General features: G+C 40.3%; 1 protein-coding gene across 3 annotated transcripts in view; it reads right to left on the minus strand.

The window, feature by feature from the left end:
* LOC126237357 (serine/threonine-protein kinase mig-15) overlaps window positions 1-23,647 on the minus strand; it is a 325,139-nt gene that overhangs the window by 166,768 nt on the left and 134,724 nt on the right. For all 3 annotated transcript variants that reach the window (XM_049947425.1, XM_049947424.1, XM_049947423.1), the window contains exons 4-8: window positions 16,594-16,719; window positions 8,094-8,142; window positions 7,402-7,554; window positions 6,789-7,070; window positions 5,787-5,945 (exon numbers count right to left, since the gene is read on the minus strand). In XM_049947425.1, coding sequence (XP_049803382.1) covers window positions 5,787-5,945; window positions 6,789-7,070; window positions 7,402-7,554; window positions 8,094-8,142; window positions 16,594-16,719 — 769 coding nt within the window. The remainder of the gene's footprint in view (window positions 1-5,786; window positions 5,946-6,788; window positions 7,071-7,401; window positions 7,555-8,093; window positions 8,143-16,593; window positions 16,720-23,647) is intronic.

The raw sequence follows: 23,647 nt of genomic DNA on the forward strand, positions 1-23,647 counted from the left end.
TTACCTGTCCAGTCACCGGTAGGTGCTAAGAGTGTCTTTTGCACCATCACATCATTCCAGCTCTCCCACAGCATGGTTGTGTGGATGGGATCCTTTTTATGCAAGATGGCACACCTCCGCACATTGCAAATCCAGTCAAACAGCTGCTGAAGTGCCATTTCGAAAATGACAGAATTATCAGCTGCCATTTCCCAACAGCCTGGCCTTCCCAATCACCTTGTCTTAACCCCTGAGACTTTCGGCTGTGGGGCTATCTGAAAGATGTTGTGTTCAGTGTTCTGATCACAAACTTACCTGCACTGAAGGCACGCATTGTACAACACATTCTGAACGTGACCCCGGAAACACTTCGATCAGTTGTGGAACATGCTTTCCTCGACTTCAACTTGTTGCAGGAAACGGTGGACAGCATACTGAACATGTTTTGCACCAGTCACACAGAAATTAATAATTCAATTTGATTTTGATTGATGCTTTTTATGGGGTTTTTGGCCTCAGGACAATTAAAAACCGATCTGATTGATGATTTTTAAACGGCTTTTGGCCTCAGGATAATTAAAATCTTTGTGAGTGATACTTTTTATGCCGTTTATGGCCTCGGGGCAATTAAAAACCGATGTGAGTGATCCTTTTTATGCGGTTTTTGTCCTCAGAACAATTAAAAACCAATATGAGTGATGCTTTTAATCCAGTTTTTGGCCTCAGGACAAATAAGAACCGATTTTTCCCATCTGATGTGATATGAATTTGCCATGATGGATGGACTTACATAACTAACATTATCACACTGTGCACCCATGCACACTGAGTAGAACAGTTTGTTTAATGTCAGATGTACACCATAGGCACTGCTGTATGATTCATTTGTCATTTGTTGTCAACCACTATTAAATTATTGTGCTTACAGTGCCATCTATTGCTACATTTTGTAACTACTTGTTTTTCTTCTGCCATACGTTTTCCCCCCAATCCAATAATATTAAGTTGCAATTTGATGTCATTCTGACCAATGGTGTTGCTTCTACAGTGGTTGAAAAGTTTAACTTTAATAATAATTAACCTATATATTTTTAAGGTCTTGTCAATGAACTTCACCTTTAAGTGTACACACACCTATCCCAGTATATCAAACACATTAAATTTGTAATAAAACAAAATGAACAATCATGAAATTTTACTGATATTTGATTGTTGGGAATGTAATTCATCAGCAATCAGTATTAAAGCCAAGTTTTTCAATTAATCTAAATAGTCTGCATAAGGAACATTTGCAAAATTTTTGAAAAGAAAGTCAAAAGTTTTGTGAAATGATTTGTCTAAAGGTAAGAAATAAAAATTAGTGGAGAGATATTTGATGGACCTCTCTTTCTGTACATGATTTCAAGCATCATTCAAAGGCATTTCAAATATTTCTCTGGTCTATTTGATTTCTTTTAGACAAATCATTTCATAAAATATTTGATCATTTCCTTTCTTTCTTTCTTTCTTTCTTGAAGTTTTATTCAGAAAGGAAAGGATGATCTTACTGACATCTCATTTGCCTTTCTAGTGTCTTCTGTTCATGAAATTGCTAAATTTAGTACGTGATTTGAAGGAAGTTAAATATCACAGTTAAATATCACACCAGCCTATCTTTTTATGCTTAAGATAGCTAGGTCTTGAATAGATAAGCTTTTCAACCCATCATTTACTAGCTAGCAGCAGCTATACGTGAAATATTTCAATTTTTCCTCAAATCAGTAAGCTATACGTGAAATATTTCAATTTTTCCTCAAATAAGTAATTAAGTTTCCCTTCATTACCCAATCACTTTCAAGCAATTAAATATTTTCTTGCAAAACTAGACATCACACTGGTCACCTGGATACTCCATTTGCCCATTTTCCACTATTTGTTTGGCTATGAAAATTCAGTCAAAAACTCAATGGGTAATTTATAGGGAGTCTTGCTTTCGCTACACTCAAACATCTAACCAAAACATTTCGAATGTTAATCACACGACAAAACAGAGTGAAACCCTTATTTTACGTTTTCATGCAGTCCAGACTTAAAAAAACGCAAAACTGAGGAAAATGCAGAATTAAGGAAAATGTTAAAAACCCCCAGAACATGAGCAAAAACACATGTAGTTGACCAAAAATCACAATCCTCCCCATTATTTTGTACAAAATCTGTCAAGTGAAGGAAATTAAATGTACAATACAAGGTTTACACAATAATTTGTAGTAATAAATTTCATCAGTTCTTAAAAAATCAAGTGTGTGTAACAGCACATAAAAACTCATCAAAAAATTGAAATTGGTCTGGGTACAAGATAATCAAGCTCTTTTCCTACATGCTACAACTACAAATTAGACAGCCAAAACAAGTGTTTTTGAGAGAGAATCCTTTGTGCTCACCCACAAAACAAAAAACTGATGAACATGCTGAATTAAACTGAAAACATCACAGCAGCTAGGTGGTTAAACCATAAGCACAAATGCAGACATCTGCTTAGTGACATACTGTGTCACTATTGATGTTATTGTTTAATGCTTTTCTTGTGAGCCATTCTTCATATGCTCACTGTTGTTAAAGTGTTATTTTAAGCTTGATAAGAGAAACAGAGACATGAAAAAATGAGTTTACTTCCCCAACTGACATTACAAGCTTATCAGGAGTTGGTTCAGTGAATTTCTGTACACCATGTAAAATGTAAATTTGAAAGAAAGCTCAGGTGCTACAGTTCTGCTTCATACCCTGTATCACTGCTGCCAACCTTTACGATCTACAGTGTTTTGTGCAAAATATATACATAAATAGTGTATGTAGTTGTCGCAACTGTATCATGTCACATCATCTGCACAGAAAGTATATTTTCAGCACTTTACAAAATGCTTTCATCCCTACCTGCATTTCTGTCGCTGAAGGGCCACTCCCACTCTCCACACATGCTGTACATGAGCTCATTTTATGTGTGTTTGTGTGGTGTGGTGGCCGTGCTTGCTATCTGGTGTCTTAAAAAGTAACCAGCCAATAAAGAGTTCATTAGCCGGAAATGGGTGACATTTCCTTGATTATGACCGAACATATTCTTCCAGACTCAGTGTTTGAAGTACCCGGGTTCGATTCCTGGCGGGGTCAGGGATTTTCTCTGCCTCGTGATGACTGTGTGTTGTGTGATGTCCTTAGGTTAGTTAGGTTTAAGTAGTTCTAAGTTCTAGGGGAATGATAACCATAGCTGTTAAGCCCCATAGTGTTCAGAGCCATTTTTCAGTGTTTGAATTCAGAAGTTTGATGATTGGTATTGTTGCTGAATACATTACATCTCAGAAATACATGCAAAAAGATGAGACTGAGTTTTAAGTGGCACAAGAAAAAGTGGTGGTTGGGGGCTCTTCATCATGTATTGGCTCGGTCCAGAACACTTTGCATCAACTCTTGTTTTTCCATTGCCACTGGACCCTAGCAGTAGTTGTATCATAATTGTACGGTGAAGCTAAATGTTGCAAATTGTGTTGGCAACACCGAGTGTGGATTATGTCAGCATTTCCTCTCACACATCTCCCCTCTTCACAACAGCCTAAAATATTCCCTTAATTCTGCTACCATCCAAAACAGTCTGTCTTTTGAATCACTTTTAACTTGTTCAGTCAGATCAAATGTCAATTGGAAGACAGCAGGACAAAGTCAAGCAAGACGTCGAGTAAGAACTTAGAAGAGAGATAAACTTTACTAGGAAGAAATGTAAATTGGTGAATTTTTAGCATTGATCTTATGGGATTTTACAGGGGCTACAAATTTACTGTGTAGAATCACGAAAAACATAAAATCGGAGAATGAAAAATCAGAGTTTTACTGTACCATCCTTTATGCACAATGCCATTTCCAAGAAAATCTCATTCTGAATCTTGAACCATTTATGAAGACGATTTATACAACCCTTGATTCCTGATACATAGGAAAGCATTCACGCACACCGTGAATGACCAGTCTGCAGATAAGACAACCAATATCTCGTGAATGAAAAGAGATATCATTCCACTCTCAACTTTAAATACAATTTCAATATGCTTGTTACATTTCGTATGCAATAATGTATGACCTAAAATGAACTACATGCAAAGGCCATGCAATGTGATTTCACCTCTGTGAACGCTTAAAAATTTCACACAGTCGTTTACTTAGTTTTGTGCAGCACAGTAACTATCGCAAATAATGAAAATAAATTCAGTCCTTCATTGAGCAAAGATATCAAAATTCAAATTTTTTGCACCAAATAGTTTACTTTAAAATGGATGATAAATATTTCATAGCAGCCGGTGTGTCTGCTCCACTGGTTAGCCAAGAAGACTCATAGCTGTCACTCTCACTGCCGCACAGTGACAAGATTCAAACAAGTTTGAATTCAAACGTCGCAAGTTGTAGCAGGGGACAGGCAGTGCCACAAACATTGCTCACCTAGGCCACTTCCATAACTATACCTGTCGTGTGTTTTGTTGTCTGAAGCTGTCATGTGCTGTAGATCACTTCTGAAGGATGTGGCCTTATATTCCCTTGTGTCAAGTATGATATTACTTCAGTGTATGTAGATGCAGGATAGTGCACTATCCCGTCTGTATGGAAATTTTCAATCCAGTCACAAACACAGTCAGATATCGCATACGAATGTATTTTCTTTAGAAGGCATTCAGATACACACTGAAGTAGACACCTGCGTAACCAATCGAATTTGTTTCTTTACCACATACTGTTGTATTTTGCTCAGAAACTTTAATCAATGTCAATTAAAGAAATGGCAACATCATGAAATATTACATCCAATATCAATATAAATTTCTCCAGAATAATGCTCTGTGTGTTTATTGTCCTCAAGGTTTCATGGAGTTTTGCAGCAACACTCAATCTAAATACACTGAATTCTTGATTTCCTGTATCTGATGAAATCTGCAACAATTAATCATGGCTTTTGTTTCCCTTATCAGTGTAGTTGTAAATCATCACTCCTGATGTTTTTATTAACAAGGTACAGAATCATAAGAAATTAAATGTTCTCTCTAATACTGTCAACTCATTGTAAATAAAAACAGCTACAACGGATGGTAACTGCACAAAGTGTCAATTACCAAAACAACAGGTGCATGGCCTGTAAGAGCATCGAAAACCCAGAGGGCAATTGAGTGAAATTTAGGTAAGACATCTGGGTAAGCAGTGGACATGTACACTAGTGAATGGCTGATATATAAAAGAAAACTTCTAAATGGCTCATAGGCCTAAAGGATCCTTGTAAATAAATATTTTCCTTTGCCCGTGTTGCTATGTTTTGCCCATTCACTAAATATACATAAACGATTCTTGCAAGAAATGTTAGTGGAGACCTGACAAGCTTTGAGCAACCTCTCACTAATCTGTAACCTCGCCACGTACAACAAAACTTGGATGAGCTGCTTTACTGTTTTTTTGAAATGGCACGTCAAATTTTCATTTAACAGATTGTTTCTCATCAAAAGTTCCAAATATTCTATGACAACAGGTCATATTTGCTTTTTTGTTACAGTAATATTCTCTGCATTACCTTTTACCCCACATTTCCCTTTAAATTCTGGCAGTAGTATTAGTTTTACTTACAGCAGTACAAGATTAAAAATTTTGAAGTGTTACTATATGTAATAACTCATTGTGACGGTCCACCACATACAAGCCAGCAACAGACGTAGCTGATGTTTTCCTCCCTCTAAAAATGTATATAAATGGAATTTTGGACACACTGAAATGAAAAGGTGAAAACCATAGGAGGCAAATATTACCTTTCTCCTGTTTTCTTTTCTTGCACCGATCAATATGGTCTTTCAACTGTATCCTCACTTGCCTTTCAGTGGGCTGATCACGGATAAAAGGATGTTTTAGCAACTGTTCCGTGTACGGTCTTTGGTGGTAATCCTTAACCAAAACAGTTTCAATGAATCCTACAATGGCAAACAAAACTGCATAAGCTCTGGAGTATTTGCAGTACAACAATTTTTAATCCATAAAACATAGCAAAAGCCAAATCAAATTTCTCCATCGCTCTGACATGAAACTTATTCATAACATATGAAAAAATACTTAAATAATGCAATATTGTTTCTTGGATCAAAAAGATAAATTAAGAACCCATTAAAGACCAAAGTTATTAATTTTGTATGTATGTAATGATTTAGAATATATTTTCGGTTTTTGCTAACTCTGCCTTGCACAAAACTAAACATTGTTCTTTTCCTTTTTCCCAAACATGTTCACACCTGTGTGTCAACTTCTGAGAGTCTCAATTTGTTTTGGAAAGAAAGTGGATTTCTACAGGTTGGCTTATTTTTATGCATTCTCTCACTCAACAGCATATCACATTTTTCCCCCCGGTTGTGTATCTTTCATGTGTCTTTCTTGCTGTAATTATATACACTCTTTTCCATATCTTTTTATACTTCACTCTCACCTGTTTTCATATGATTTCCTCACAAAAATAAGATATAACAAAACACTTATGTCATACTTTTAGAGAGAGGCTTCCCTTCACAAGTAATGTAATTTCAGAAATAAATCGAGACCTACAGAAGATAATATACAGGTGTTGAAACTTGCATGGGTAAACAAAAAAAAGAAATACACTGCGTTTGTCATAAGGCAGAGGTTCAAAACCCCAAATTTAATTCTGAAACATGAAAAAATTGTCAACCAGAGCTTCCAATCCAAGCAAGATAATTATTTAATATATATTTTGACTTCATGTATTAATATTAATTTATGTCTATCACAATGTGTTACCCACTAACCATGGAATTTTTTTGCCCATTTTTTTGACTTTAGTCGAGGTGCTGGGTTTCGTGGAATGAGGAAAAGTGCACGCATTGGATGCATATCACAGAGGGGAGGCTGTGACTCTGCCATTTCCAGTGCTGTTATGCCTAAGGACCACAGATCACTCCGATTGTCATAAGTGGCATCTGCATTCTCATCACAAGCAATTACTTCAGGTGCCATCCAGTACGGCGTGCCAATGAAAGTATTACGGCGCCCAATTGTCCGATCCAGTTGAGCACTGACACCAAAATCAACTGTATAAAGAGAAATTTAAATTATTTTATTTGGGTATTAACTGAATAATTCATCACATCTTAATTAAATTAAAATCAGAAAAAAAAACATTCAGCATTAGCTAAATTACACACACACACACACACACACACACACACACACACACACAGAGAGAGAGAGAGAGAGAGAGAGAGAGAGAGAGAGAGAGAGAGAGTATTTCTGTTCTCAAGCTATCTCTTAAGGTAGCAAGTATTTATTGTGTGATAACCAAGCACTTTATGCTGAGTAATTAATAACAATAACTCAAGAGTCATATCAACTGAAATAACTTATTTCCTTACAGAAACCTACCTAATTTCACTTCAGCATTGTCTGTTAGGAGCACATTTTGGCCTTTTATATCCCTGTGAATTACTTTGTTTGAATGAAGGTAGCTAAGGCCTCGTAAAATTTCACGACAAATGTATGCAATCCATTCCTCTTTCAAACTTTGCCCCTTTGTTGCTGAAAAAAGAAAAGAAAACACTTTTGTTTATTTAACTTATGAATATGTTTGTATTATCAGATATATAATTTCAAATGCCAGTCTGAAATTAAATGATGCAGGCTATGTTACAGATGTAACAGTCAGCAAAATAAACATTTCCGGTACTATCAGAAGTAAAACACAAGTTCTACTAGTGCCCCCTTCCTTTTCAATTTTGCTTTCTTATGGTGTTTCTATGAATTTTGGTGTGGGCTATCATTTATGATATCCAACGCAAACAAAGATTACCTGTATATTGTATTGTTTTTATTCAAAAAGTACAAATTAATTAAAGCAAAAATAATTAAGGATGACTTAGATGAAAACAGACAAAGCAACATAGGCAAAAGAAAGCACAATCCAGTAAACATGAATAATGAAATGCTCTTTCTAACTTGGCACGAAAATGTGAATATGAATCAAGACATTATTTTTCTCCATAGTATATCGCTGTTATTTTATTCTTATACCTGAAATAACTTTTAGTGTTATACTATAGGGGAATCTTAAAACTTACATTTCACAAGATCCGTGACTGATCCAGCACCACAGTACTCCATCACTAACTGAAACAAAGAAGGAAAATTAATAACTTTCTCTAAGAATAATCTTCACAAAGATTAAAGTGACTTACTCTAGTCCAAAAGATGTCCACTACTCAGGAACTCAATTTTCAACAAGTTGCCAGCAGTCACAAAAAAATATAACTACTAATAAGTCATGTGATTCTTCAGTTTCTCCCAGCATATTTGTTGATCGAACTGTCCATGGCGGTTTGGTCAGCTACTAATGAAGCTCAGCTTAAGAGGAGCCTGAAGGACCTAATGGTGGCCACTCCACTAAGGAATTTCTTAGAACTGACTGATATGTAACTGTTGTTAATAACATCAAATAATTAAAGTATTACATACAATCCGACCTTCATACAAATTCAGTGCCGTAATGCAATCAATATAAGTAAATGTAGTAAAATGATTTTTTTTAATGATGCACAGCTACAATAACCTAAGAATTATCAAATGCATCTCAATGTATTGATCATTTATAAGTTTTGTGATAAGTTTGTTATTTCCTTTTAATGAAAAATCAGCTTTTTTTCATTTTTCTTTTTTACTTGCTCCATCCATTACAACCATTTCACTTCAGATCCGTTGAATGCACATCACATATCTTTTGTTCTTTGTAGACATTTATTGTGTATTATCGTTTTCCGATATGTTCTACATCTTGGAGGATTTCCTCACCATGTAACTTTTGGAACAAAAAGTACATGTAACCTTGTCTAAGCTAAGGAGATAAATGAATGAAAGGCCAAAAACTGCTGACACACATGAGCCAAACTCATGTATAATTTAATTAGGAGATGGCTACTGTGTTCTGTGTTTTAGAGAAAGAACTCCTGTCACTACGCTGAACGAAATTGACGCAGACCTCTCTTGCGGAAGGCACTGGAGTTAGATGAGTATCTCCATGACACTTTCAAGATATCTAAACAAATATATAGTGGAACGAGCTGCTCTTCTTTGGATATTTACTTCCTTTATCAGTCCCATCTGTGAAGGGTCCCAGACTGTCAAGCATTATTAAATATTAGTCAAATGTTGATGATATACTCTACCTCCTTCATGGATGGACTACACTACCAGAGAATTCTTGAAATGGATGTCAGATTGGAATTTTCCATTCCAACAATTAGTTTTATGTGATTGTTTCGATTTAAATAACTCTGTACACACACTTCCATACATTTAATGGAAGTGGATGGTTCCACTGATTTTTCGAAGAAAAGTGTAGCTGTACAATAATGGATCTTTCAGCCTATTTATGCTCAATATGTTACATTTATTTCAATGGTCACTCTCTGCACCAAGTGTCTATCCTCTGTGAGACTTCCTGCATTTCAGAACAACTTTATAGTGTTGCAACCACTCTACATGCAACTGCACCATACATGAACAACCTCGTGGATCTTCTGTGATTATTCACTAGGGTTTCTCTCTATTACAAATTACTCACTGCGTTTTATTTCCTGGGAACTCCTCAATGTAATCACAAAGCTGGTCTAATACTCTGTAAGCTCATATTTTGCTCATTAGGTGTCTGTGTGGAACTGTATACATGACCTTCCACGAGTCAAGGAACACTGCATCAACCTGGGCACAGTATCTACAGCCTTCTGGGTCTTACAAAGAAAAAAAGTGAACTACATTTCATACACCTTTTATTTACAGAATCCATGTTAATTTCTACAAAGGAGATTCTCAGTCTGCAGAAAGGTCACAAGACACTTAGTGTAAAATATGTTCTAAGCTTCCTACAGCAGACTTACATCAGCAACTGAGGCCTATGGCTGTGAGCATCTATTCAACATCCTGTCTTTAGAACTGGAACGATCTGCTTTTTTTCCCCATCACTAGGGACACTCCGTTTCTCTCTCGACCTTCAGTAGACTGCTGCTAAAAGGGAGCAAGTTATGCTCTACGTGCTACACAGAATCATGTATGTATCACACAGGTCCAGTAACATTTCCTCTGTTGACTAATTTTAGTTGATTTTCTATACTAAGGTTACTTATTTTTATATCTGTCATTTTGGCATTTGTGCGATTCTTGAAAGGAGGAACTGCAATACATTCCTCCTCACTAGGACAATTCTGTATGATGAATTTAATATAACAACCTAGTCTCTGTAATCCTCTTTAATGTCACTGGATGGACAGAAGGCACTACTCTACTTGCTAATTTAACATAAAACCGAAACTACTTATGATTTTCTGTCAGATGCACAGAATTATATTTTCACGTTCCTTGCACATTTCAAGCATGGTCATCCTTAAGCTAATTTTGGCTTCATGATAAGCATGACACACAATATCAGTATTGGATGGCAGCCATATTATTGACATCAGATACATGGAATACATAATGCACTGTGTCAATCAGGTTCTGGGATTTTCTGGGGATTCCAAGTCAAGAAAGTTAGTTGGTTGCTTGCAGAGGTGGAAGAGGGGGTGGAGGGAGGCCAAACAGTGAGGTCATCCATCCCATGATTCAACACAGCAGAAACTAAGGGGGGAACAATACCAACAGCACAGTCCAGTCGATGGAAAAGGAAAATGGGCAAACGAAGAGGCACAAGGATCATTGGGGTGGCAGGAAGAGTAAAGAACAGGAGGATGGGGGAGGTGGGCAGGGGCAAGAGCAGGTTGCGCCCCACATGCACTACGGGTGATTGGTCACTTGCACCGTCACTGACCCATTCCAATCCCCCACCCCATACCATGATCTCGACACAACGGGGTCAACACCCAGAGAAGAAGACATTAGAAAGGGGGGGGGGGGGGATGGCAAAGAAAGACTAGACAAAACATAGGGAAATGGGGAGGGGGGGGGGGGGAGATTGATGTGGAGGCAAGGCCAAAGGCCTACCAAACTGACACTAACACTCCAATGCCAGTACATAAATCTGGAAGGGCAAACCACTTTCGTGAAGAAAACTGAGGATGGCCATAACCATGCGAGGGTCATCCGCTAACAATGAGGACAAGGAGAGTGGGAGGGCGTATTTAGTCCCAAAGAGCCAAAAGGCAGTGGCAGTTCAGCAAAATGGGGCATCATGAGGAGCATCTCACAGCTATTGACCCCCTCCCACCCCTCCCCCAAGAGTCAGCCGACTTAGCAGAAAGGAACTTAATGTGAAACTGCAAATCTACCCATGAAGGGGTCACACAGCACTGAAGGTAGGTGGCCCTCAGAGGGCTAACCTGGTTCTAAGAGAAAGCAAAGAACTTGTGAAGGGTTGGCGAGTGAGCACCAGTAATATGAGATTAGTAGAGAATGACACAAGCTGCAGAGTAAAAGAAACGGATTGGAGTATCGGAAGGTGATGATAGTATCTGTTACAATTCCACTGAATAAGCATGGAATGGAGACCCAAATTGGAGGCGAGTGGGCCGAAGCCTGTCATGCCATTGGGTAACCATCTCTCATCAACATATATATGGTGATATCCATAAATAAGAGGTCAACTCTGACTGTAAAGAAGGATTCCATTCCTCTAGGGGCACCGGTGGAGCCTTGTCATGGGACTTTCGTTTCTTCTTCTCCTCTTTCATAGGTTGAGGAGGGCAGAGCCCAGAGAGAGAGAGAGAGAGAGAGAGAGAGAGAGAGAGAGCAGGCACTTCAGTGAGATCTGGAATGTTGGCGACTTGGGGACTTTGGGTTTCGCAGTTGACCTGGGGCAGCAGGCCTCCTGTCTGGAAGCGCTAGTCCCAGGGGAGGGAGAGTGTGATGCATCACTGGCAGGCACCACAAAAGAAGGGGAACACCTCTCTAGCCAAGTAGGGGGAGCAGCACATGGAGGGGAGGGCATGGAACTGCAGGGGATCGGGAGACGAGAGGGGATCAGCAGTAGGATAAAGAGGAGGGAGGAGTGGGGAAAGGACATAACAAAGAAAGAGCTAGATGTCATAGACACAGAGTAAAGACTGCCGTATTTTAGACAAGACTTAGTATAGGATATATGATCAAGGGACTTTTAATCCTGTACCACCTCCTCCTCATAAACTGAGGAATCTGGTAACATGGACAGTGACGGTAATGACAATTAATGCATACAGGTGGTAGAACACATGGGCTCCTCTCATGGAGTGGGTGTCCACATTCACCACACAAGAGTGTCAATGTACAGCAGATAGACATGTGGCCAAAACACAAACAATGAGAAAACCTCCACTAGTGGTGCTTCACGTCACACCAATAAACCATGACTTCTACCTTCTCTGGGAGGGTACCCTCTCAAATGCCACAATAAAGATGCCTATATTGGTGCGATTATCCTATGGGCTTTCTGAAGATGTTGAACAAAATGAATACCCTACCTTTCCGGAATGGCCCAGAATTCCTAATCAATCTCTATCAAAAATACTCCCTGAGCCATATTCAAAGACTCTGTGTAGTAATGGACACTGGGATATCGCCAAGATGGTCACAGGCACTTTTGTGCAGATTGGGTGGCAGAAGTTTTGATCACAGCGAACTCGACCGTATCTTACTCAAATAGTCTACTCCAAACTTGTCCTTAATAGTTTCCAAAAAAATAATGGTTTGGTGGTGGTGGAAATGTCCTCACCAGTCCTGGTGCAGACCAGATAGTGGCAAAAGGGTTTCACTCCAAGCAGGTGAGACTGGCCCTTTTCCCAGAGGGTAGCCACGGAAGGGACTGCTGCAGGTCATCGCTGCAGTACTGAAAAATCTATTCCCAATTAAAGAGATGGTGGCAGAAGATTGGCCAGTTTTTTGGAGCTTAACATGTTTCACAAATAAAGTGTCCACCCTGATACCACCTACTCTGACCAGGGGCTCTCCCCTTGGGCATCACCCAACCACAGCAAGGGCTGTCTGACACTGACTGTTGCTGAGAGTTCCGATGCTCCAGAATGACAAGCAACCACTCCTAAGCATACATGAGAACATAGCAGCTCAGTTACCAGAATTGTGATCCCTGTGTTGTGAGTGACCCAAACAAACGGGTACCTAATGACCCCACCATACAGACTGGCTGCTGTCCTGGCTATACAGTGTTGAAAGAGAATGGTTCAAGGAAACAATGGAAGAGGCAGTAAAGTTACAAATCAAAGACAGTAAGTAAGGTGTTCTTCCCCAGTTGGCTCACACTACAGAAACAAAATTTAGAAGGGATATGTCTCTCAGTGGCTAAACATCTTAGTATGTGTGATAATTGCTTTCAAATGGGACCATTCCATGATCTGTTGTGGCATGTGTTTGGCTTTCATTTGACTGTCCCTAATGCATCTCTGCAGTAAAAGCATCAGCCAGAACCTCTTTCTCACTATGGGATATGGAAGGCTCCATACCCTATGTGTACTTTTACTCAAAGCACAACAGAGAGTCACAGGGATTAGATGAGCACAGAACCACCACCATTGGATACCTGTAGTGCACAAGGCCACCACTTGACGAATGAATAATATGCACTTCAATGGCAGATTGTAAGTAGAAAACTACACAATCCTATGCAAACTACTTGCCAACAGAACACAGTCCAACCATACGATGGATTACAGTGTCATAAACTAAATCAGACAGGATAAGCTAGCCCTGACCTACAGTCCATGCATTTTTTCCTTCATCTGTTTTAGAAAGGACCGAGGGAGCCACAGGAAGGAAACAGCCATGCATTCACAGTATGCATGGAGGAAAGAAGCAATTGGTGAATAATACATTTTGCATCTCCCATGTAGTGTCAGAATTAGGAAAACCAAAATGCTGATGTTATGTATACTTGAATGTTCCTTGTAAATAAAATTGTATTTCCTTTCTAGAGTAACATAACACATTCACATAATAGTATACATAACAGATATCAATAATCAACCAATCTGAAATTGAAAATAGAAGGTTTTATCAACAGCATTATAGATACATGTGTGTCATTGCAGTATTACAAAGAATTCAATGTCTTGAGTAACCACAGAATATTATAGGTAGGACCCACATGTAAGTCTTGAGTACTCATAACAAACCGTAAACAAACTACAGGAGAGAGCATAGTTAAAAGGCAAATTATGATATAAGCTGCTAACATAAATATAACAAGTACAGTAAAATTATGTAGGTTTTACTGGATATCCACAACAAAACTGATTCAATTCAATACACTACATGCAAGTTGTAAGATAAATGGGAAAGAATGATAGAGAGAAATGTAAAGGAGGAAAACAATGAGCATCCATGAATAATCAAATATAAAAAATATTAGAAAACATACAGAACTACCCTGTATCTCCAGTCTCAAGTAAAGTTCCCATCAATTTAATACAGACAAAGCAAAATGGATAACCAAGATGATTAAGTAATTATTTTAATCTTCCCACGTAATTTCAATGAAGCAGGTAATGCCTCGCTGTTGTAATCTAGCATTCCCTCTTTTCCATTCTCTTTCCTCGTTCTTTTTCGAACCAGATTTTTTCTTTACTTTTGTTTGTTAAAAAAACTGGATAGATAAAAAAATCTGCTCACCAAGAGGTTTCAGGAGAACACACATACAAAAAAAGTTTTACATATGCAAGCTCTCAGAGCCAGTGGCTACCTCTTCTGGCAGAAGGGTTGAGGGTTGAAGGGGAAGGAAGAGAGATAAAGGAAAAGGACTGGAGAGGTTTAGAAAGAGGGGCAGAGTTCGGAAAAGGGGTCAACAGAAAGGTCCGATCTTACTCGTCGGCTTTGACCCGTGACGTAAGCGTGTTGTGGTGTGTGACGTCATTACGGCGCGGAAAACCTAATACATGGTTTGATGTACTCTTGTTTAAAGAACATGTATACGTAATATGAAGCAATTTGATGAACATATTGATCTGTAGCGTAGCCCACTTGAGGTTAGGTTGGGAGTTTTTTTTTTTGGAATGCGGCCGCGGCAGCGGCCGCCTATGATTCGAAAATATTGATTTGACACTAATGAAGCCTGTGGGGGGATGGGGGGGCACTGCAGACTCCCCCCACCGCATAACGACATATTTAGTTTCTCCCCACCCAAAAACCCCCAATTTCCCACGCTTGTCCCGTTACAGTCATTAGGCTTTTTGTGAAACTTGTGTATTTCAGTGTTTACAATACGTATTCGATGTTTTTATATCCGCCATATTGGAATTGTTGTTTATGGTCGTTTCCGCGGTATTTGTGACGTCATGGGTCAAAGCCGACGGGTAAGATCGGACGCTTCTGTATTTCCCGGAAAAGTCACCCAGAACCCCAGATCGGGGAGACTTACTGGACAGAATGAGAAGGAAAGACTGATATCTCCTGACCCAGGATTCTGGGTGACTTTTCCAAACTCTATTCCTTTTCCTAAACCTCTATTGTCTATTTCCTTCACCCCCTCCCCCTTTTTTTCTTTCCCCTTCAATCCTCCTGCCAGAAGAAGGAGTCACTGGCTGCAAAGCTTGCATACGTAAATTTTTTTTTTTTTGTGTGTGTGTTCTCCTGCCACTACTTAGTGAGTAAATTTTTTATCTATCCAATTACACTGTACCAACTCAGTATCACATATTATGTCACCAACAGTCTTTTAATCAATATAATTACGCACCTTAAAATAAATTGGACCTCCACAAGGAAATTCAGTCTATAATGGCAATAATATTGAAAATTTCAAACTCAAACCATAGCACTTTTGTGGGGTCAACTATCCACTTACCAAGTACAGTAAAATTATGTAGGTTTTACTGGATATCCACAACAAAACTGATTCAATTCAATACACTACACAAAGTGTATAGTTAATTTTTATTGGCTTTATGATGATAGTGAACTACCTTACTGCATCTCTGTCAAATAATGATGGAGGGTATTATGAGTACTAATAGATCAGACCTTCTAGACTCACTCACACTTTTTACTGCCACTTTAAGTGCATGCACTTTGAGTTTAATTGCTCATATTTTGAAATGAACGGTTTCCATATGTAACGGCAGGAACATGTCCTGAATTCATTTCAAATTTTCTGTTATTCTTGATTAAGACTGTTCCACTGAACTAAACTTCAATCTTGAATCTAGTTAATGAGATGCTCATTTTATGCTCATTGATATGCATAATGAGATGCTCATTCTGAAGTAAATCAGTCACGAACTTTTTGAGGTTTCTGGTAACACTATTTCTCTTTATGCATTATTACACATACATTTATATATTACATATGGTGGTCCAGTAGGTATATAAAAACACGTACACGTCATGCATGTTCGAATGCAATGTGGTCTCAAAATTTCAAAGCGATCAACCAACCACTTTTCAAGTTTTGCAAGCACAAACATATGCGCTCTGAATTTTTAATTATCTAGATTTTACTAAGGAATGACTAGACCTCTGAAATAGTAACTAACATATTTACTTACATAAGAGTATAATCCTGCTTAAATTATCACTTAGTGCAGTATCCATGTCATATTAGTCTGTCTATAGCAGTCAGTTTATCATGGTCATGTTCTCATTATTACTTACCCACAGCTGGTCATCTTTTCCAGGAGGAATCTTCTTTATAAAGGCCCCATAATATGTTGCGATGTTACGGTGATTTGAGTACTTTTTCAGCACGTTAATCTCCAGCTTTATCTCTTCTTCTTCATCCTGTGAGCAAAAGAATCATGAAGTATTATATTTCAGATGACCACAAACACACTAAGTGTTGCTTATAAAGTGCCACAATTTAAAACATCTATTCCAGGACTGAACTGGGACAGACTGCCAACTGAATCCATGTACTATTAACAAATGTGTGTAATACGCTACCTAGTTATGATGTGGCTTTTTTTGGGAATATTCAAAAGTTACACATTTCTTCTTTCATACCCAAACCACAAACTTAGTTCAAATAGGATAACATACAAATGGGCTATTGTAGGTTTCAGAGACAGATTGTGCATGCTGCTCCTTTCAGCTGGGATTTAGGTCAAATTCAGGCTCACACTATCAGATGAAATGTAAAAGGCAAAACAGGAACTTAAAGCAAACAGTCTTCATAACCAAACACCATCAGGAACCTTTTCAATATTGCTGCAAGCTGTGCTGCATGCTTTGTGGAGTAGAGATTAGCATTGCTGGCTGGCATGCTGCAGGTCACTAGTTCAAAACACATTACCAGCAAATATTTGTTTTAGTCATTTCTGACAGGTGCATGAAATCTGTTATGTTTGTAATGTTTGCATATTCTGGAATATCCAATGTCTGCATAAATAGCAGCACATTGTGCCCATGAGTTCAACTCTTTTCTGTCTGTACATTGGTGTCAGTAATAAACATGCTATCAGTGCTAAGTATTGTACTTCAAAGATGAGACAGCTTTTGGATTTGGATTTTATTGTAGTCACAATGTGACACTGTTTGCTGGAGATAGCGGGTACTTTGAAAATTCCTACACCACTGTGGCTCCAATTGGGCCCCAATCAGGCATTTTAAAAGGTGTCACCTGCACAAACAGGAACCGGAATGTGAGCAGTACATCATTCCCAAGCTCTGCATATTAAAGAAACCAACAGAGTCCTAAACAGCTGCAAATCAGTGATACATCAGTATTTTCCAAAGACGTTGGTTAGGACCCAATGAAATGACTGAAACAATTGACTAAGTCACCTAATACAACAAGTGGGATGAAATTATGTGTCAGGCAATTATGTAGTTTTGGACCGCATCCCAGCAATGGTGTGAGGACAATAATAGAATCTCAACAGCTGGGATAAATTCCAGGCCGAGCTGAAGAAAATATTTGGTGACAAAACACCAGCAAGTCCATTTAACACAAGAACGACTAAAGGATAGGGCCCAATGTCATAAAGAAATGACACAGTATTAAATAGCAAATGTTTTGGATTGATAGAGTTTAAAGGGAACAAACTATGAAGTCATCAGTCCTTCCATCCAATGTGTGTCATGCTGGGAAGGGTACTGAGAGAGGACACACACAGAAGACAAATCCTGATGAAAGCAACTGTAGCTGAGGATCAATAAAAACCAAAGATAGAAGTAAGTAGAAGTGAGAGAGCAGTAAAAGAGTGAAGGTGGGTGATCTGCTCCACTCAGAAAGCAGGTAGTGGCCCCCACGACATGTTACACAATAGGAGACGCACCCTCAGCATCCAACCAGTGTTTTCCTACCTTCATTACCAAAAGAAAAACTAGCAGTGCAGACAGGATGATAAAATCTCAGGACCGAGAATAACAATGAGACAGTAAAACAACAACACATGTAAAACAATAAGTACAATTACAAAGCTGGGAACGGCTGGACCACTGAGCAAGGACGGCCATGGGCCCTCTCAGTTGGAGTAGGTAAAGGGGCACCCCCTCCAATCCCTCAAGCAGCCGACAACGCCTTTGTGTCCTACATCGCAAAAAGGAGTAGGAATCACTTTCACAAATAAAATATAAAACCAGAGCAGCCACTTTGGTGTCATCCACTAGCACCAGAAGCAGCGTTTCAGCAAGTTGAAGGTTTCGCCGTAAGGTGGCCAAATTAGGGCAGCCCACTAGGATGTGGGTCACGATCAGAAGGGCATCTCACCAACAGTTGGGTGGATCACTCATCGCAGGATGTGGCTAAGAGTCAGCTAAGTGTGGTCAATGTGAAGTCGACAGAATGGTAGTTTCCCTGCTCGAAGCATGAAGGGAAGAGTGGCACCTGGTTGTGATCCCTTACTTCTCACAGTTTCTTCAGGAAAACCATGGATTACCAATCTACGTTCCAAGCCTCCAACAACTGACTGTGCAGAGTCGACCAAGCAGTCAGTTCCTATACCCCATCCCCAAAGTCCACCCACTTGGCCAACCAGTGAACACTTTTGTTCCCTCAGATCCCCAGATAACATAGAGCCCAGACAAAGAACACCCGTACATCTAGTGAAAATCAGAAAGGAGATCCTGAATAGCTACAACCAGCGGGTGTCAAGAGTAGCAAGGTTTGGTAGCATGAAGGCTACTCAGGGAATCACTGCCAATTAAGAACATCTCACCGGTGCGAGAATGAATGATGGCCACCAATTCTGCAGTTAATACATTGCATCCATGAGGCAGGGAATGTTGTTTACTGTACCTTGCATATGCTTAGGCACAACCAGTTCGTCTGTTGGCCTTAGAACCAGCAGAGTATACCACTTCTGAACTGGAAATGCATCAATGATGGCCAGGTCAGGCATTAAAAAACCATGGTGTCAACAAAGTCTTTCAGTCCAAAGGTCATGAGGAAACAGATCGGAGGATAGGGTACACACCTTGGGAGCGTACGCGATTGTTCCCTGACAAGATGACAGTATGGGAAGCTGGAGTTCAGCGCAGAGACACTATATATGAATTCCAACTGTGACTCTAGTCCTGAGCCTCTGTTGTGGGAGGTGGATCATCATACCAGAAAGAAGGACACAGTAGTTTGAAACCAACGGAGTCCTAAACAGCTGCAAATCATTCTCTTGCATGTGGGTGGCACTGTTGGAAATACCACCATGAACTGGGGAAGAAGGTGTAGGGTGTGATGAGAAGTTCAAGAGAAAAAAAATCAGGAAGGAAAAAAAAAGTTTAAGAGAACAAAAATGGGCCCATCACACCCCACTCATAAAGGGCAATAAGGATGTGATGATGCTACACCATGCCAAAACCCTTTTCCTGGTCTAAGAAGACAATGATGAGGCACTGATGCCAGGAAAAGCTGACCACATGCCAGACTAGGTGGACCAAATTGTCAGCAGTAGAATGGCCTTAGCGAAAACTGCCCTGGGAGAGACCCAAAAGACTCCAGGACTCAAGGTATCAACACAGTCACTGGCTCACCATGTTTGGGCAACTTGCAGAGAGTAATTGGGCGGTAACTGAGCATCTCACAGGGGTGTTTACCCAGTTTCAGTACCACGACGATCAGACATTCTTGCCACTGATATGGGAACTCATCCTCACTCCAGGTATGGCTGAAAACAGCAAGGATATGATGCTGACTATGTGCCAATAGGTATTTGAGTGCTTCGCTGTGGATGCAGTCTGGCAAAGGGCTAAGCCACTGAGGAATTTCCACTCACTGAATGGAGCATTATATGGCTCCAGGTGACATATAATGAAAGGGGAGTGAATTCACTCCAGTCACTATCTGAGGACATGAAATGTAGGTTGATAATTCTCAGACACAGACACTTTATCATAATGCAGAACAAAATGCCTGGTGATGGCACTGGGTCAGTGTAGACAACACTATTCAGGGAGACACCAGGTACACCTTTGGGGGACTAGTGTCCATAGAGGCATTGAAGTTTTGCCCAAACCAGGGAAGGAGGGGTACCCAGTCCAATGGTAATAACATAACTTTCCCAGCTTTCTTGTTTCTGTCGTTTTATTAAGTGGCGGACTCTGGCACAGAGCCGTTTAAATGTAATGAGGTTGTCCATCAATAGATATTGCCTATGGCATTGGAGAGCCTCCACATGGGGGTGTGCTAAGGGCAATGGCAGAGGCAAAAGCATCCCAGTCAGCATTGTTGAGAGCCCATCTGGGTGGACACCCATGTAAGTGATGCCACACTGAAGAGTGTGGGGGCACTGGTACTCAAAAGATAAAAATTGAGCTCTGAGAGTAAAGTTTTGATAATTTTACCATGACCAGCGGTCACAGTTCCACCCCTTAAAGGATTGTCAGCATTGAAGTTTGCGAAAATGAGCAAGGGTGGAGGGAGCTGAGAGATCAGTGCAAACAATGCAGACACTTCACTTCACTATCGGTAGGGAGACACACATTACAAATGGTAAAATCCTGAGACGATCCCATACGAAAGGCCACAGCCTCCAAAGTCATGTCAAGTGGCGCTTGTTTGCTACAACTAAAATCCAGAATGAATGTGTAAGCTCCACCCGACACTTTACCGTAATCAGCTTGATTCTTAAAATAGCCTCAATAGCTGTGGAAGGTAGAGGTTTAGAATGCTGGGAACATAGTTTCCTGGAGGCCAATGCAGAAAGCAGAAGAAACACCTAATAGACATCTTAGCCCAGCCAGTTGGTAGAATATACCACTACATTTCAATCTGCACTGGTCCCGAGTTTGGTTGTGTGGGTCATGCAGTGCCACAGCGGCCACAAGGAACTCCGCCTCGAGTACAGAGTCAGAACATGTGACGTTCGGCAGCATGGGGACAACAGGAACCTGCCCGTCTTGGAGTTCTTCTTTTGGTCCCTCTTCTCATGGACGGTTTCGAAGTCCGCAAGAGCTTGTGGAGCCTAGTTTCACGAACACAGGAGGAATGTGAAGGTCTACAACCAACAACTTGTGGCTTCTTAAGCCGTCAGTAGAATCCTAGAAGGGAAGCATCCAAAGGGACCCCATCCTGGTGAGAGATGCCAGAGGAGGGGACAGCTTCTCCAGCTGAGGGTGGGGATCGACATCCCTGTTGGATGGAAGTCGACACTTCCAAAGTTGGTGCACAGAAAACAGCAGGAGGAGTGCCTCTAACCACCAGGGGGGCAATGTAGTCAAGTGGCCCCAAGAGCCCAATGTAGAAAGTAAAAAGACACGACACGGTCACAGGAGAGGATGATGTCATCGTAGCCACAGCAAACCTCGCCGTCACGTCTGCAGGAAGCAATCAATCATATTTCTTCTTGGCACTCTGACGTGTAAGTCAGACAAGAATCTTGTATTTTAGGATTTTCTCTTCTCTTCAGAAAATGGTTCACTGTGGTGAACAACACTGTGCATTCCCTGTCGAGGTGTACTGTAGTGTTTTTGCATCCTAATCCCACAAGCATCTGCTTATCAGACAAAAGTACCCATTGTTGTTCCCTCCTATTCTCGACGCAGCAACAATGGGACGCTGCTACATCTAAGATTGAAGGGATTTAAATATAAATAATAAAAGAAAACCACAGGTCCGTGAATACAAAAAATATCTGAGAAAAGAGCCAAGGATAGATAAGGCAGAAAGCAGAGATGCTGAAGAGGAATTTGTGCTGGTACCAACACTCAAATAAAGCTCCCATCAACTGGATACAGAAGAAGCACAATGATGGATAACCAAAATGATAATGTGACAGTTGACACAGAGGGGGGATTGGGGGGGGGGGGGTGCAGAAGGAACACCCTGTGCCCCGTGCAACTTACATCCACATTCCTTATACACACTGGCTGATGTTACAACACAAACACACAAGTCCATATCTCAAGCACCGCATCGGAGGAGGAACACATGGCTTCACACCAGATGAATACACTATCAGCTTGACCTTTCCAGGCAACTTGTTCCCCTAAATGGCTAACGAGTAGGCCCCAGTATCAACCCTACTGTCCTTTGAAATGCACAACCAATCATTCCAAATTGGCACGAAACTCGACATTTGTCTGTGAAAGGAGGCTGTGGTGGAAGATGATACCTTGAACCATTTTGAGACTTTTATGGGAGTTGACAGTTACAGGAAGTAACTCAGCTTGTCATAGGCAAGCTGCACCCACGACTGAGCAGAGGTTCTGTTTTAATCAGAACGGAACCATTTTCGAAATTGTTGCTACTTCCCCAAACCTGTGCTCAGGGTGTTCAATGAAGAATATTAGCTTTTTAATGAAAAAGCATCTCCATTGGTTCTAAGAACAAACCACAAATTGTAGGGAGTATTTCTCCATCTCTCAACCTTACATACGTCCCACAGTGTAGCCAGGTAAGGAAACATTGTAAGGTCATATCCCTCTGCATTGCAGTAATCCTTTCCTTCTGAAGAAACTCATTGGGCCACGCAGCCGCCAGCAGAAGAAAGTGTGATGTGCTTCATTTGTGAGTCATCCACCTTGGTGTCACCAGCTCCAAAAGGGGCCTCTCCCTACAGGTACCACACAGCCACAGCAACAGCAACCTGGCCAGTTCGTAGTCATCTGGAGTCCCTATGCCCCAGCCACAACAAGCACAAACTCATTTGGTTACGTGGGGTTTCCAACTGAGGCACGTATAGTGCAATCCCTGTGTTCAAAGGACTACCATTATATAGGTACTTGACGACTCCCCCCCCCCCACTCCCCCCCTCCAAACAGCATGGCAACAGTGTTGAGTTTTGGCTGTTGTACTTTTGCTAGACACAGACAGTATGGGGGCAAAGAAAGACAGAAACAAAAGGTGGAACATACACAACATTGGGTGAACTTCCCTGCATGATATGCACTTCTGAAAATTTGGAAGAGGAATTTCATATCAAACCCAACAATGTCTTCTTCTTCTTCTACTTCTGTGGTTCTACAACTCATGACGAGTTTTGGCCTCTTCAACTATTTCCTTCCATTTATACCGGCCTTTTCCAATTCCTGTAGCCCATTTTCCAAAGGTCTATGACTCTGTTCTCACATCTAGTTTTCAATCAACCACGTCCTCTCTGTCCATCTGGCTTTCCTTATAAAATCTTTTTTGGTATTTCCATATTATTCACTTGTGCCAAGTGTCCAACCCACCTCAGCATAGATGACCTCAAAATTCTTCTAACAGGCCGATCTTTGTAGATGCCATATAACTCATGGTTATGTAAGTCAAACCCAACGAACGGGGCTACAC

This window comes from Schistocerca nitens, chromosome 2 (assembly GCF_023898315.1).
Source record: "Schistocerca nitens isolate TAMUIC-IGC-003100 chromosome 2, iqSchNite1.1, whole genome shotgun sequence".
NCBI lineage: Eukaryota > Metazoa > Arthropoda > Insecta > Orthoptera > Acrididae > Schistocerca > Schistocerca nitens.